Source organism: Aptenodytes forsteri, unplaced genomic scaffold (genome assembly GCF_000699145.1).
Source record: "Aptenodytes forsteri isolate BGI_AS27 unplaced genomic scaffold, ASM69914v1 Scaffold605, whole genome shotgun sequence".
In the NCBI taxonomy this organism is placed as follows: Eukaryota; Metazoa; Chordata; class Aves; order Sphenisciformes; family Spheniscidae; genus Aptenodytes; species Aptenodytes forsteri.
In genome coordinates, this window is record NW_008794427.1 from 381,078 (window position 1) to 398,564 (window position 17,487).

General features: G+C 38.1%; 1 protein-coding gene across 1 annotated transcript in view; it reads left to right on the forward strand.

The window, feature by feature from the left end:
* Nucleotides 1-1,959: 1,959 nt before the first annotated feature.
* The window catches only part of CERS3 (ceramide synthase 3), a 48,309-nt gene continuing 32,781 nt past the window's right edge, over nt 1,960-17,487 (forward strand). Inside the window, exons 1-2 of the mRNA XM_009289485.2 lie at nt 1,960-1,978; nt 16,735-16,917. Of these exons, the coding sequence (XP_009287760.1) occupies nt 1,974-1,978; nt 16,735-16,917 (188 nt within the window). The 5' untranslated portion in view covers nt 1,960-1,973. The remainder of the gene's footprint in view (nt 1,979-16,734; nt 16,918-17,487) is intronic.

The window sequence follows — 17,487 nt, forward strand, 5'->3', positions numbered from 1 at the left end:
CAATGGGAAAGTACTGACGACAGGCACTACTGTAAAAATCTCAGGCCTTATCAGAACTGTAAGAAGCAGTTTTCCTTTTAGGATCGTCTCTTGAAGGTAAGTGCTCTATTCTGATTGAGAACCAGGTAAGTTCTATCTTCCTTTTAAAGAGCTATTTAGTGTAAAATTATAATAGATATTGAGTTAAAAGAAACAGTCTCTGGAGCAGGTGACTCTGACCCCCAAATCTGTGTGGCCATCTTCGAGATTAGTCTTGAGCTCTGAACTGGTGAATCAACACTATTGGGAGGGGAAGAAAACTAGGTGAAGCTTATGGGATAATTTAGCTGGAAGTTACAGCGCTCTCCAGAGACTCTTGAATGGTATGAATTCTCAGACAGGAAGGTTTGAACCTCAGCCTTATTCTTTTAGGATGACAGCTGTAATCACTTGGCAGTTACATAGGAAAGAGTGATCCCCTTCACTGGCATGTAGGAGATGAGAATATTCTGTGCGTTCGTTGTGCTTTGGTTTCTTCCTGAGAACTCTTGTGCATAGGAGTGGGTGAGAATGTCAATGAATGGAAACTTGTCAATTCATGCTTATAGTTACTTTAGTTAGAAACTAACCTCTGAGTTGTCTAGGGCAGAAGAATGCCTGGTTTCTCTTTATTGTTTGAACTTGGTTATGCTCTAGATGCTGAGTCCTTGTTTCTGTCAGGACTAAAATGCCTCTGGGCATGTTGAAAGATGCAATTCTAGACAAATTTGGAACTTTTCAGTTCAAACAAGGGAAGCGCCTTTGGCAAGGCAGTTGAGCAAGAGTTTCTCAAGATCACAATTTTAAGCACAGGAAGGTACTTACATTTCAGTAAAATCCTTTCCACTATCCTCACTTCTTTTCTAATCTAGCCTTTGCTGACTAATTTATTTTAACTAAGTAACTTCATTGTTTTCACTGAACATAGTATTGTTCAGCATTTCTTGGTCTATACTTTGCCAGTTGGAAGTATCTAAATTACAACAGTATTTCTCAGACACTGATAAGATAAGCAGGGTGGGAAAGGTAGAATGGGGAGATAATTTCGGTTTTGTTAAGTGCTAGTTTTCTTGTTTGTCAGTGATTACTACAACTATAAAAACTTTTTTGAAGTAAGAGTTTAGACATCTCAGAACAGTGTGTAGAATTTAGCAAGAAGTATAGGAGCCAGTACTTTTTTTTTTTTAATACAGCAAATGCAATTGCAATCCAACTGTATTTAATTCTTACAGGCATGAAGTTGATTGTGTGCCCAGTTGGTTATTAGTAGTGATCATTCCCACATGTTTCACTTCTCAGAAAGCCATTGTTTTAATTCTCAGAATGTTTTAGTGGTAAAAATGAGTAAATGTGGTTTGTATCTGGCAACTAGATACCTTAATGTGCTGATATTTCACCATTTATAAACTGTAGGACCTGAGATGGAGTAAAACTGATGTGAGTCAACTTTTTCTTTATTGCACACAAAATGAGGGTGAGCAGTGAAGGTAGTAGTTCTATGGCTATATTCAAAAAGTCTAAGCACAAAGAAAACACCTTGCAAAAGATTTTGTATTTTAATCCACTAGTGAGTATTTAAGGTGAGGTGGTTGGGGTTTGTTTGTTTTTGTTGTGGTGTTTTTTCCCTTGAGTTTTACTATCTAAAATTTTTAGGCAGAGCTGTTACTTCATTTGCTAGAGCAAGTTAACTCAGCTGCAGAACCTATTACCAATGTTAAATTAGAACTTGGGAAGTAGGTCAGTTATTACTAGGAGGTTGATGTGCCTTACCTTTGGATATTGATATCTAACAACTTTTCTTGTATTTCAAAGCAAGACAGAACAAATCAGTTGACCTGTCTGGAGACAGTTTTCTATCTGAGGACTTACCCTGAAATATCCACAGTCTCCATTTATGTCTGTGCAGTTGTTTTGAGGAGTTTACCTTCAACATCAGTAGAATAAATTATGCTTTAATGAGGTAAGCAGTTAGCACTAGAAATTGCTTACAGGATGTGCTTTTTAAAAGGAATATTTTTGAACTTGAATATTTGTAGAGCTTGACTGCAATTACAGCTGAATCCAGGTGGTTCCATGATTGTGGTTCTTCAAACTGCATTTCCTCCAATATTTTTATGACTGCTTTCCATTCTAGTTTTAAGACTTGTAATACAAGTTTTAATCCTGTAATACAAGAACAAAAACCAACCTTGAGAATTTCTAGACTTATGGTACTCTTGTAAAGCTGGGAATAAGGAGCCTTGGTTGTTCCCTGGTTTATCACTGCAGGCTAAGCATTGTTCGTATTTCTTCCAAAGTCAATCTGGGATGGTGTCTGAAGTCAGTATCAAATATTTATCACAGCCTTTCAGTGTCAGTAGGAGTGAAAATGCTGTGGTCATTACAATTTTACTTCTATGTATTTTCCCTTAAAGAGTTGTCCAAATGAATTTGTAAATTCTTGTATTTTGTACAATGCTTTTAGGCTACCTGGTTCACTCTGAAATCTTGTTAGAAGCCAAGTGTATGTGTCAGAATGGATGATAGGCAGTCTCTTACTATCACTAGCTCAACAGCAGGCATGGACCTGGACTTGGTTGAGAAACATCTTAGGGATTTAAGCTTTTCCAAGTCATTGTCTTTTTAAATGTTGTGCAAATGAGTTTATTGCTGATAACTGTCAGAGACACTCTTTAATAGACAAGCAGACTTGCTGCTGGTTTACATACAGCAAGGAAGGAAGGAATACAACAATATATTTTGTGGTAAAAAGCTTGCAGGGAGAAGTACAACATCCTCAGTTATTTCTGGTTCCTACTTACCTGTGCTGTGAAACACGAGTTTTGTCAGTCAGCAGTGTCCTTTCAGGGGGAAGATTTAAAAAAATGATGAAATGTTTGAAAAAGTAGCACACGCAACCTCAAAAGTAATTGCAACTGCTGAATGTTGGCTTCCTTAAAAGGTTGTAGGGAAGGTTTGTATTTACATATCCTGAAACTATGTCAGGAGTTTTAGCTGCTAATCGTAGTTGTCCAAGAATCTGCCTCATCTTATCCTGGTACTAGAGAGCTGAAACCTGAAAGACTTTCTGTGGAGCTTCAAAGAGCTTCCAAATGTCCATAGCTACTTTGAAGGAAGTAATAGCTACATAGAAAACAATGGATAAGATTTTGAAGCCTATTTTGTGAAACAGCATGTACTGATTAAGTAAAAAAAGATTTGTTGTCAAATGATAAAATCCTGTGTGCTTATTTCTACATTCACAATGTTCATCCTTTGCTTGCTAGCTTTATCTTCAAATACAATCTTTTGGAGTTTGTCAGCTCTTAGAGTAACTTTGTTACTCCAGCTATTTATAACTATTTCATGTAGGGATTTAACCGAAAGAGAAATTAATGCTTTCTGGAAGCTTACCAACAGACAGTACTTGGCTTCCTTGATAGTATTTATATTCTTCAAGAAAATCATGTATGAAATGGTGTTCTCTTCCTGCTGACACCACTGCAGCTGCTGTGAGAATTGGGCAAAGATCCATTATGCAGCAAATGTAAAACTCAACCAAGTTTTTTTAATTATTTATCTCCTCCAGGGAGAATCTAGTACTTGGTCATCTTCAACAGAATATTGGTCCCTCTAAAGGAGTGTTTCTTCACCTAAGCTGAAAATATTGACTAGTATGATGCCAGTGTTTTCTGTAATTTTCAATTATGAGCTGATGCAGAGGGGGGAATTGCTGGCTGTGAAGCATCAAAGGGATTGTCTTTCAGTTTCACCAAGCAAATGCTTATATTTTGCACTTGTGTTCTCTGTGGATGGATAAAGATTGATGCTCTAAGAGTCTTCTGGTAATGTAATCAAACAACATTTGCAGTGTTGTCTTATGTGCAAATGTTACAAATTGTTGAGGTTTATTTTCATACAGTTGTTAAACCAGTGCTTCCATCTCCAAGGATCAAGGCATCTTTTTTTAATCCTATGTTATTTGGACTGTTGGAAATGAATTAAACTCTCTGAATTGGTTGGACTAATTGCTAAATCTCTAGTGTTGCAGCCAGATTTTGTATATTAGTCTCCTGCATCCTAAGATAGTAATAGCACACGGGAGTATTATTTGAGTGAATTAGCAGTGCTGTATTTAGAGTGGAAAGGGTGAACTAGAGAAGTCAATCCTTAGATAGAGTTGTTCTTGCTAAGATTTTGTGAGTAGCACGCAAGTTTTAACACACTGCTTACTAAAAATGTGAGCAACTGAAGTTACTCTTCTTGCGAAATTTACCTTTTCAAACGTATTAGAACATACTTAGTGGAAGTATCTTATATAGATATGCAGTTATAGCTGAATTGCTCTAGTGTTCACGGTTATTAGAAAGGTGAATTTGATGAGTCTGGACAAAGTGATGCTAATCAAGGGAAAGAAAAAGATCTTCTCACCAAGGATAATTTAAAGACAAAACAGACTAGGATTTTTCATGAAGAATGCTGACCAAACTGTAACCAGATGAATTCTTCACTAAATCACACATACATCTCTGGATATGAGAGCATTCTTAATTGCTGTCTTGGAGGCTTATTGATACACTGTATGTTCAGTATTTAAATGAAATACAGCCAAGAGTTTGTAACAATTTGAAAGAGATAGCATAATTGTGGTATTTGTATCCCTCAGTTGTTAAGTGTGTGAGAGAAATTGGTTAGAAAGCAGTCCCTAGGTAATGTCAATGTCTTTTCCTGCAGCCTTTTTCCTAAGGCATATCTGAAGCCTATTAATAATACTGTTCTCTGCATTTTAGTGAAGTGATGGTGGCTTGGGTCAGCAGTAGAGTGGGTTAGTGTTCCTTCACTTCCCTCCACTGTCTCTATCCTTTCAGTATTACTACTGACATTCCCTTTTTATCCAATTGTCGTCTTCCTTCTTGTTATTAAGGCCCAGATTCTCAAAGTATTGAGTTTTCTGTTTCTTATTAAAATTCACAAGAACCAAGTTCTGAAACAATAATTTAAAAAGATTTAAGCATTTTGAAGATTTCATTCAGAGGAGCAGAAAGTATAGGAATATCAAGCTTTTTACCTTAATCTTGAAGGAATGCCAGATTGCAAGCAGATGTGTTTCACTAGTTGTGAAAAGAGAATTCAGAGTCCAAATCATTATTATTAGATCAAATTGATTCCTACTTTTTCTCTGTGTATACATATGACTGAGATTTGATTAACTGTCTGCCATTGAGATAATCAGTTAGCAAAAATGACTAGGTACTAATTAGTACATTTATCTGTGGGCTCCCCAGATGAAATTTTTTTTTGTATAAAGGAAAACAGAAGAAACCCTTATGGTTTTTTTTCTTCTTCCCCCACAGGTGCCATCATACACAACAGCTCTGATTCTAGAATTTTAAGATTTAATACAGTCTCAAAGATTTGCCAAGATGGTTTTCTCAACTGAGAAAGTTAACTAATACTATAATCTTTGTTATGTAACTGCTTAGAAGCTCAGTTGAAAGCTCACATCCAATGTGTGGATTCACTGTAGTTTAATATATGTATTTAACTGACTGGAAAATGGAAAGAAGTGAATTTTGTGATTTTTTTTTTTCTTGTCTTGTTTAATATTTTTTTCACTGAAGACTTTTACATAATTTCCAGTGATATGGGAAATAATTATTTGGGTCAAATACATGCCTCCATTATCTAGTTATATTTAATTGTCGTATGATTGAGTAGGTGTTATGCTGCAAATAAGGAGTAGTAACACTTAGATTTTTTTTTTTTTTTTTTTTGGTCAGACTAAGGTGGGTTTTTTTGTTTGGTTTTCCTTTTTGCAGCATTCAAATTTAAGATACCTGAAGGATAAGTAGTATTAAAGTGCAGCAATAATTGAAAGGTCAGTGGGCAGCTTTGATCAAGTGGGTATGGTTAGCTTTTTTTTTTACCATGCAGTATCTTTAATCTTTTAATAGAGTCCTACATAGGTGGTGAGTGCTACCTAACAAATGCTCCTCAAAAAGTATGAGAAACATTTTTTCCCATTTTATTATTTGTAGCAGCCCCACATTTGCTCCAGTCAAACAAACGTGTTTTTTGCAATTTAGTGTAACAGTGAAGAAGTCGTGGATTGAGGCATAAGAAAGAGGTTTTTCATCCAATTACATATTACATTACTGGCACAGTATTAGCCAAGTGATAGATGAATTAGCTTGCTCTAGGCTTTCCTAATTGGCAAAGTGTTCCTAAATGTTCTGCTTGGTTCATACTAGTGGTTCAGATGTGGGAAAGTATGGAGATAATTTAAAGCAACAGCAAAGCTATAATACTATCTTTCTGAAATAGTCCTTCATGTTTAATATTTCTCTGGCACATCAGTTTATTGAATACTGCTTCCAGTTTTATGGAAGGACTGAAGACTTGCAATAGCTGAAAACAGAATACCTCAAAAAGAAGGGGGGGGGGGGGGGGTTATTTTAAAAAAAATGAACAAAACCAAACTTTTCTCTGGAGGGAAATAAATGAACAGGATCCAGATATTGCCTGGGTCACATAATCTTTTATTGCAGTCTTACAGATTATGATGAAAGTTTCAACATACTCAAAAGGAGTTGTGGAAATTAAGGCCGGGGAGGGCAAGGGGGAACCTCTCCAGTGTTATTTACGCAGACACCATCTGTGATTTAGGAAGTCTGTGAGCCCCAAACTACTGAAGGCTTGGGGGTATCATCAGTTACTCTTTTGTGTTTATTCTGTTCGTGTGCTCTTCCATAGCCATCTGCTGTTAGCTTCCTTCAGAGACAGTATGCTGGGTGAGATGAAACTTTGGTTCAATTTGACATGTCTGTTCCTATTTAATGAGTTGCTGTTTGCTGACTGCAAGCAGGAAGAAAGGGCTAATAAGAGGTTCTGTGCTCCTGGTTGTCAGTGAGGTTCTCTCCTTCCTTTCGAACAGCATTAAGTGTCCTGCCCAGCAGAATGCTAAGTAATGCCAACACTTCTGAATGCTGTTACTTATTATTTGAAACTGGGGAGAGCTGGTGACAAATGACTTTCAGCCTTATTCCTTAGTCATGGAATTAAAAAAAAAATTAAAAAAATTTAAAAAAATCACATGGGGTTGAGTAAAATTTACATATTTGTATGGTATCTCTAACCAAACATACACTCAGTGTATGTTTCCCTCTGCTTTAGGAATTTCAAAAATTCCACTTTATATCTTCTGAGGAACTGGTACACTGTCTGTAAAACATTTAATTGATTGAGGCTGGAAGTATTCCTGAGGCTGGTCAATAGGAGCAGAAACCTTTCCCTAACTTTATTTGAAAATGCATACTTCATCTAAAAATGTCAGTGTGAAGTGATGCCTTTGGGGTTTCCTTTTCTGCACAATCAGCAGGCACAGCATCCTCTCGTGTATGTATAGAGCAATATAAGTTGAGACGAATTCTCATCGTACAACAAAACATACCATGTGACTTCAAACACTTCTTCGTCTACTGTGTTGAAACAAGCACAAAGGAAGGCACTCGGCATTACTATTCCCGAGTTTCACCAAGTGGATACATATGACATCAGGATTGCCTTCAGTCAGAAATCTTGAAGTGCAGCTTTGCTGGGTGGGTCTCTGAAGAATTTGAAAGAGTTCTATAGATAGGGCGTGTTTACCTTTGTCAAAGTAGTGAGCGTAATGCCTCTTCCCTGCTAATGTGCTTATGTTCTCTTTGACTGCAACATCAAAAAGGTAGGAATTTCTTTTTCTTTCCTTTTTTTTTTTCTGTTCTGGTTTGTTGTGTTTGGTTTTTTTTTTCCCCTCCCTACATCAGATTATGGTCTGAATTGTTAGCATGTGCTGGTCTCTAACATTGTCTGTTTTATAAGGGAAAATTAGAGTAACTCTTACAATAGTCTTTGGATAAAGAGTGGAATAGGTGTTAATGAGATTTTATATATTGCCACTAAGTATTCCATCCTTTGAGAACTGTTCTTTATTTTAGAGAAAAGTAGTACAGGTTACAGTATTAGTTTTGCTTTTCTACTTCTTGTATCATTATTCTATTAAGTGCTTGTAAGAGCACTTCTTTCAGAACTGGAAGGGAGGAAAATTTATTAACAGGAAAAATAATGTTAGCTAATGATGTAAATGTGATTGCATTAAAAAACATTGAATAGAAGTTGCTTGAAAAAGCTAGTTCTAATTTTGTTCTGTAAAATGCTAAGAAAACGTTCTGTAAGAAATTCAGTTTAACCGAGTGTTTTTTATAAGACTTACCTGTTGAAGATCTGAAGAAGCTAGTGCTATAAAGAACACATCTAAACAAGCTGCCAGAAAGGGCTCTTTCACAGTAACGCTATAACGTTCAGATGGAGGAACCCCATTCATTTTTTCCTCTTACTTTTTGTAAGGTATACCTATTTTTAGCTAGCTTCCTAACTTGGGTCAGATCTTCAGCTGGGGTGCCACTGTTGATGAAGAGGCTATGCTGGTACACATTTAGCTGAGGATCTCTCTTGCATTTGTTAGGACATGAAAAGGATGCCAAACAGTGGTTGAAATAACAAAATACAAGTTATGCTCTGGCTCCTCTAGTTGGCTTTGTGGGTGGAGAATGTCTGGGCAGGTTAAACTGCAAAGGAGGGGATAACCAACAGGAGGAGAACAGAGAACAGCGGCGCACAACAGACTTGGTTTAATTGCAGGTTCAGGGTGGTGTAGGGATCATTAAAGTCAGTGTACAAGCTTGAGCCACACTCTGTGTACAATGATAGCTGAAGACCCTGTTTCAGGAAGCTGCAAATAGGACAGTTTTGCAGAGCACAAACGCACCGGCCCTGTCCCTTTCCCTACCTCCCAAGGGCTAATTTAAAATCTTGAGTCATCCACTGTGCAGGTGGAGAAGTCAACAACCTTTGCCTCTGCACCCTCAGGTCCTCTCTCTAGTTCCTTACTATCCTGCTGTCTCCACATGTTTTGTGGTACTCTTGTACTTCTAATAATGTGCTTATCCTGGCCACTGTGTACCTGTGTTCTTCTCTGCCCTTAACCCTTATCTTAAATAAGTGACCAAGAAGGCTCACAACTCTGGTAAAATCTCCATTATAAAACTTAGCATTTTAAGTTAGAGTTCAGGTTTTTATTTCAAATAAAATTTTGGTAAGCTACAAAAAATAATAATTTTTGCATCTTTCCCCAATAGTAATAATTTGAAGAAAAGTGTCATACTTAAAAAGATTTTTCCTTACATCCTGACAAGTGTTACTAACAAGTTCTTGAAGCAACTGGTGTTGTCCCTGTAAACTTTTTATGAATTAAGCATCTATTAAGAACCTGTAGTTTGGATAGGGCTTTTTTTTTTTAAAGAACTATTTTTTTTATCTCAAAATTATTGCAGATATTTGAGTTACTTCATAGCTCTTCAGCTCTATCAATGTTATGGATTTTTAAAGCTTAAAAGCAGACACATTTTGCACCGTAACTACAGTGCGAGAACTGTATTTCACTTTCCTCAGCTGCCTGCAATCAGCTAAAACCATTTTAGCTGCTCAAAAATGATTTACCTTTAAGTAGAGAGAGCATGGTGACTTTCACCCAGAAAATTAATTATTTCAAGCAGGTCTGGTTCTTTTTTTTCCCCCAGAGAACAGGGAAAAATATAAAACTCACTTGCCACCTTAATTGAGATTTATTCAAAGTGCTATTTTAGCCTGCTACGATGTAAGTAACCAAGTTACAAGGTAATGTGATAGAATAGTAAAAGAAGTAAAATATGCTAATTGCCCTATAACTAGGCACTTAAAACTGTTTACAGTTGAGATTTATACAAGCTAGGGAGTAAATTTGAAGTTAAAGGTCTCATAGCAATCTTAATTCAGCTGTTTTATGTGTATGGAGTATTTCAGTGTTTCATCGTAAGAACCTCTAAGTGCAACAGCTCTTTTATTCTGTGCTGCCACTGGTTGTACATGTAGGCTTGGTAAGATGTCATTCACGCCGTGCCTCAGGTTGTGTGGAATTTAACTGGCATTGTGTTTTCGCATTTGGACAAACAAGATGCATAGAGATGGTAGCATCAATCCAATATCCTTCATTCAGTTCTCTCCTTCGCAAACCATAGTTCAAACCCTTTATGCCAGTTAGGCGCGAAACACTGCTCAATCAAATGCAAAAAGCAGTGCCAAGAAGTAGGAACAAGCGATGTCTCCAACTGGCAGATACCTACAACTAACAACTGATGCCTGAATGAATGGTTTTGTTTGGAAGAAAACAGTGGAGGTCAGGGTTGTTCTTACTGCCTTAGGGACTAATAATTTTTTAGCATAAAAAATTATCAGTGGAGAAGCTAATCTGGTGTCACATCCTGTGATTTCTCAAACTTGCAAGTTGCAAGTATGTCCAGAAGATGTATAAAGCAGCTGTACTACATTTGAAAGGCTGTATGGCACAGTATCAGCTGTCAACACTTGCACAAATACTAAACCATTAACAAGTTAGGGTTTGTACATGTGGGGTTTCTTGAATTTTATTAAAACTCACTTTTCTGTAGTAGTGGGATTTTTTTTTTTTAAAGGTATCTCTTAGGTAGTGCTTCTGCTATCCTCAGTAGGAAAAAGGTTGCATAACTTAGCAATGAAGTGTAGGTCTCATTTTTTTCACCTGTTTTGTGGTGGTGATCGCAGTTGGGATTCTTTAAACGGTGTGCTTTCTATTTTCAGCAGAACACAAATCTGCTGCTGAAACTTGTGTGTTAACTGTTGCATACATTGCTTATTCTTAAGCAAAACCAAAACCTGTGATATGGTCTTTATTTAGTCTTTTAAACCACTTTGGTTTAATGTTGATGATTAACAGCCTGGAACAGCTCTGCTATCTCTTTTGATATCTGGGAGACTTGATTTTTCCCAACAGTCACTGCACCAGCTTTACCAGTTCTACTAAATGATGAGAGAAATAGGAGAATTATGTTATTCTTGCTTTTCGCTGATTTCATTCTTTCCCTGTTACACCTCTGGAGTCACACTGAGTAGACAGTCTAATAAGATGCTTAGAGAAATTAAGGCTTCTTTCACTTGCATGTTTGTGTTAGTAATCTACTGGGGTTTCTGATTTATTCAATAAATAAGGATAGGAAATCCTAACACGTCCTTCAAACCTGGCTATCGCCTTCTCTTAGTTCTGGTTTTGGAAATGCAGTTTTTGCAAGCAAGAGCTTTTGTGCGGAGAGCACAATCAAAGCTTTGGCTCTGGTTCTTTTTATTCATTCCCCAGACTGCAGCAGCTAGAAATTCCACTTCAAAGCAGCTCCTGAATTTGTTTTTGAAAATGTAGCCACGTAGTTTTTGTCAAATGAAAATTTGCCCTTTTTTGCTTAATGGCATTAAAAATACAAGATTTTTTTTTTTAATTGAATAGATCAAGGATCCAAGGAACAGAGCTTTGAAAGAAACTTCACCTTGGTACTTCCCAACTGTGTAGGCTTTCCTTTAATTATGAAGGATGCAGTTCCTGAAGTAATCATTCCTGATTTTCCTGTTTTGCGCTAGCCCATTTAAAACTAGATTAAGTGACAGAGGAGATCCTTCCTTAGCAAGGAGGTGATTAGATTTCTTTACTTGGAGTATTTAATTTCCAAGATGCAGGGGAACTTTTTCTAAAATACCTTTATTTTATCATTAGACTGACTTTTAGGCCCTTCTAGAGCAAGGGCAATGATTCCAGTTTTGTCAAAATAATATTGGCAGTGCTGGTGTATGGATAGGAATCTGGGAGAAAGCAGGGTTTTTTCACCCTAGGTTGGGCAGAATATGGGTCACTTGGCTGTTGTCATTTCTCACTTGACACATCTTACTGCTTGCTTGGTGCTGTTATGAGCAGTACAGAAAAAAACCTCCGAGCTCAGCACTCTTAGCTATAGAAGGTTCAGGCTGGGTAGGCTTTCAAGTTTCTTGTTAGAGCTGGTCCCAAATCAGGACAAGCTGGCCCACTGCATCCGCTGCCCATTCTTTGGAAGCAGTGTGTGTGAGGGGAGAATAACAACTTGCGACAGTTTATGCAAAATAAAAATATCAGCTGCCTTTGAAATCCAGTATCCACAGCCTGATCCCAGCACTGGAACTGGTTGCCGCAGCTTGTGGTTACACTGCAACACATGCCTTCGGTAACCAGCTCCTGACAAAAGTAAGTGTCCTCTAGTTTTACACTGATGTACTAGGGAAACAAACCTGGGTCCCAAGGACTGCAGTCATAGCACTTCTCCGAGGAGAAAACTTCTCAGCAGCATAAAATGAACCTGTTGCAAAACACACTCCACTCACCCAAGTGATAAGAAACTGGTTCTCCCGTTTCCCACCCAGATTTTGGGCACTGTATGAGGAAATGCCTGCCTACCACACCATCATTGCTCATAGCCCCTGGGTAGCAGAAGGGACAGCTGAAAGACTTCTACCTGTTTATTAGTCCCTTCCACAAAAGTACCTGTGGTCGATGCCTTCCCTTTCCCACTCACGCTATGGGCACTTGGAAGAGATGTTCTCAGTGTAAGATTGTATGGCCAAAGGGTTACTGGCCTTCCTAACTTGTTAGGATTTAACAAGCTGCCAAAAATCTTCGGGTTAAAACCAAAACTAAACAGTACAGACAACATCATTTAAAATATATGCAAGTGCTTGAGATTGGTTTACATGTAATATGCCAGAACAGTAGCCCTTGTGGGGGCAAAACCTTTATTCCAGAAAAAGTAGCATGCAAACAATAATGGGAGAATTTTCTCTCCCATGGCACTGGTAATGTGCCTTTAACCTGATGTGGTCTGAAAGCAGAGTTTGCTCTCTCTGGCCATTCGATCTTTGCCTGGTGAATTGACACAGATGGGGGATTACGGGTTCTGAGAAGTCACTCTGCCACAGTTGTCCCAGGCAGCTGGTAATCAGAAGGAGGAGAGATTAGCAAAGGGCAGCTATGGTTTTTCTAACAAAGTTTGCTAGAGACAAATGACCTGTGTGCTTTCTATCTGTCTCCTTTTCTCCATCCTCTGGCCTCTTCTTTCACGATTTACACAGCCATTGTTTAGGGTCAAAAGGATTCAAAGTAAATAATATAGAATGAAGTGGTCAAGTCATAACGTGGAGAAAGCTGATAGTGAGGATTAGCATTTGGGACAGTGGTTGCTGTAGATGTGGTGAGTAAACCATAGAGCTGGATTATTTGTATTGGTGATGCTGTGGGAGCATTGAAAGAACCTTTTTGGCAGAGGGGATGGGATAATAGATGGGTTCATCTTTGAAAGTGTAATTGAGTTCCAATACTAATTTTAATCAAGGTTTCTAGGAAGTAGCAAGTATGTATTTGTGGAGAAGGAGATGATAAATAAAGCTAGTGCTGAGTTATTCCTGGTTAGTTTGCTTTGAGTGGTGCTTCCTGAGATGGAGCCTTCTGTCGGGTATCAGCTTCCCTTTCATACAGAAAAACATACAAAGTACGTGTGGGTTTCATGACAGATTTCTCAGCAAGCTGAAAGGGCCACAGCTTGTTTGTCATACAGGGGACGAGAACCTTGCTTGTATATGATGTATGCGACAAAATAGTATTTATGGAGTTCCTGTATGTTTTGGGATCTCCATGATTTAAGGAGGGATAAAACTACTTAATCACACAGCCACAGCTGTCAGCCATTTAAGAGCAAAGAGGGCAGAAAGAGAAACTGTAAAATGCTCGGGTCACTGCTGCCCAGGTGTGTTTGGAAGGACTTCCTCACCTTCCAGGTGCTCCAGGAATGTCATGATGAGAACTGAAGCTGAAGGGAGACGGGAAAACAGCCCAACTACTTAAACAGCTGCCATTATGAAGATGGAAATCTCCAAGGTTGTCCAGGGAATGGCCTGATTTGCTGCAGTGAAAACATAGGTTGGATGTAGGGTCAACATCCAATTTAAGGGTAATGAAACATAAGAATAGGCTGCAGGCAGATGTGGAATCTCATCAACAGTTTTCTAAGAATTACTTGGACAACGTTCGTCAGGGATGGTCTAATTTCCTGTGTGCAAGGCACGTCCTGGTACAAATACAGGGGATTACAGAAGAAAGTTTCAGAGAACCGACCTTTCTGTGACTATTTGGTGTTTGTGAGGAAGGACTCCTGCTGAAATCTGGACTCCGGATCAGACTCCAAATCCCAGAATTCCCTTAAATTTTAGATTAAGCATGTGCTTATGAGTTTAGTTTAATAGCGATGTATTAACTAATTTAAGACCTGAAAAGGTGGTCATACGGTAAGTGTGTGGAAGGAAAACATGAATTAGTGAAATCCCAAGAATCCAGTATGAAATTATGCGCTACTGTGTTTTTCTAGGGTTTAAGTGTTCTGGGTGCATATTCCGTCACAACCCATCTCGCCGTAATCCAACTGTTAGCGCTCTTTCCACTGTGTTATAATAGACTGGCCAATTTTTATTACAGTTTGTGATAGTTTGCAATGCACAGTCTTGTTTAAAAATATAGACATATTAGGAAGCAGAACTGTGTAATGAGTGTCTCCCCTGGTATTCTAGGGCAGTTTGCAAGCCTTTCTGTCTGACCTAAAATGTCATGTTTCAAAGCCCTGCTTCATTATCATGGCGCCTGCTAGCTGTAGTTAAGGGTCTGTTAGCAGCCCCATTATAAATCCCTACTTCCAGGAGTTTATAATTCAGCAGTAAAAAATTGCTCTAGGCTGAAACTTGGCATATAAAGTCTCGGTGCAGGAACAACTGTGATTTCTCCCTCCTTTATTTTTGCATTTCCTTATACACACGCAATTCATTTGGTAGGTTTTTACTGTCCCCTTTTGGCATTTAAAAAGATTAAATGGCTGGGTTATTAATATTTCAATACTGACTACTGTGCATGGCCAGTAAATTGATTCACAGTGTCTGTTAACCCAGCTCTGTTTGATGGATACAAGTCACTGTTTCACAAACCTGCTGCAAGGCTTCAGCTTGGTGGAAGCAGCCCAGTGTGGATCGCAGGGATTGTTCGTTAGCTGTTGATTAAAGTGGGCTTCAGAGCCAGGCGTGTCCGAATCTGGAAAGCTGGCATGAGTGCGCTAAGCTGGGTGTCCTGATCCAGCACAGGTGGAAGCTACGTGTGGCTGCAGGCAAAACGAAAGTTGTGTGGCTTCTGCTCAAATATGGAGGAACATGAAAGGGCCTGAGCTACGATCGGTCATCAGCATGATTTGACCTTATTGCTTGGTCCTATGTAAATGTATCACTGCGAGATCTTCAGATGGGCTTTCTAACGCTATGAGGAGACTTGGTTGAAATTCTCCCAGCTCAACTGTTTCCTCATTGAAGCTATGGTTCAGTGGGATCAGTTATTTCCTCATATTTTTTCTGGTTTACAGGAAATTTTAGTATGGAAAAAGTTATTTAAATTTATTAGTCCTAGAAATTACAAAAAGATTACTTATTTCAGCCTTATGGAAAACATTATAGAAACTTCTATTTTTATTCAATTTTAGAATATTTTTATAGGCTATATAACATGTTTGTACTGTAAAGTCCTTACAACTAAATGAGGGATAACAGAAATTTCTGAATATGTAATGTAGAATGCAAAGCTTGAAAATGAGACTTACAAGAATGAAATTTTTTCGTTTAAGTGAATCTTTTTTTTTCCTTCAAGAACTGATTTTAGGCATTTTGTTCTAATCTAGTTTAGAATATTTTTATAGGCTATATAACATGTTTGTACTGTAAAGTCCTTACAACTAAATGAGGGATAACAGAAATTTCTGAATATGTAATGTAGAATGCAAAGCTTGAAAATGAGACTTACAAGAATGAAATTTTTTCGTTTAAGTGAATCTTTTTTTTTCCTTCAAGAACTGATTTTAGGCATTTTGTTCTAATCTAGGATTTGGTCACAGTTTAAATCATAGTATTTCTTGCAAATCCAAAAAAAGCTTGCCGTGCACTGTAATTTTTATACTTGGTCCTGTGCACAGGTGTTTGCAAAATCAGGATCAAGGTGTATATTGCCATTAGCATATTAAGCAGCAGTAATTCAGCAGCAATATGTCTTCATTATCAGAGAACTGAGTCACCCCCTAGACTTTCCCATTTCTTTTCCACCCTTCCACCCACTTATATTTAATTTACAAAGGCAGCCTAGGGAAGATCGGTTCTCTTTATTATCTTTTGTTTCTTGGTATGATAGATTATAAATTATTATTGTAAAAGATTTGACCAGGGACTAAGCAGTCTAGTGTGAATGATTGAAATGAGACAGTAGATTAACCCCCTGCTGCAGATTTCAAAAGCTCTGCATTGGTTTATACCAGCTCAAAATTTAGCTCTATTTTATCTTCTGCTGGATTATAATCCCACCTGCATGCTCTAAACCAAGGGGTTTTCAACTTCCTGTAACTGATTTTTTTTTTTTCCTTTTTTTTAATGAGAAAACTGACACAATTGCACACTTCACTGGCAAGGTCTGTTTGCTCTTGATTTAGTCTGGGACACCTGAGCATCTCTACAGTGCCTGCAGACTCTCTGTAGAGTGCCTCTGTTGGACCTGCAATACCAGTGCAGCCCACGCAGGCCAGGACAGCTTGTTCTTGTGGGACCTGAGCCTCATCTGCTATTTGCTTGTACCTTATCTTTAGGAAATGTCTTGCCAGCTGGGAACCCTGTTCTGCACAACAAGGTTCAATATGTTTTATTTCATGTATTTTCTTCTTAATACATTGGGAATAATTTTTTATTATCTTCTTACTTGCTTAGCATGGCGCACATATTAAAGACACTCAACAGCTGGTTCTGGTGGGAGAATATCTGGATGCCTATCAATGTCACGTGGGCACATTTTGTAGACCGTGAGGGACTTGTCTTTCCAAAACCACATCAATTATATGCCACAATACCATATGCTTTTGTATTGCTGATTATCCGATTCTTCAGTGAAAGGTAAGAAACTTGAACGCAATTTTATGCTAATGTTAATCCTCATTAATGCTAAAAATTTTTGAAAAATAAGATATCTTTAGATCAATGTTTTTATGTTTTTATAAAGGAGGATTAGTTGGTGGTTTGCTAGCAAGATCTAGTACAGATAATACGGCAGGTGAAAAATTGGGGAATATTTTCACTATTAGGTACATGTGGCTGTGGTCCAATCTAGAAGGAAAATATTTCTATCTAGCTTTTCTAGAACAGCATTTGGATAATTCTAATTATCTCCTTTCGCTAGAGATACAATTAATCAAAACCATTTGGGTTTCCTTTTGCTTTTTCTCCTTTGGTGGAAGGGTAGAGGTATTTGCCCTCCAAACCAAACCTCTCCTTTCATTTGGTCCTCCACCAGAACATTTGTGTGAGGCTGATAGATCCCAGGTGTCTAGCTGTAGCAAAATTGGGCAGACTGAAGGGATCTCAAAGTTTCATGTGAATGTTTTATGGAAATCTAGTAATGCTGATTCTGGCTCCCCCCCCCCCCCCCCCTTTTTTCCCACCCCCCCCCCCCCCCCCCCCCCCCCC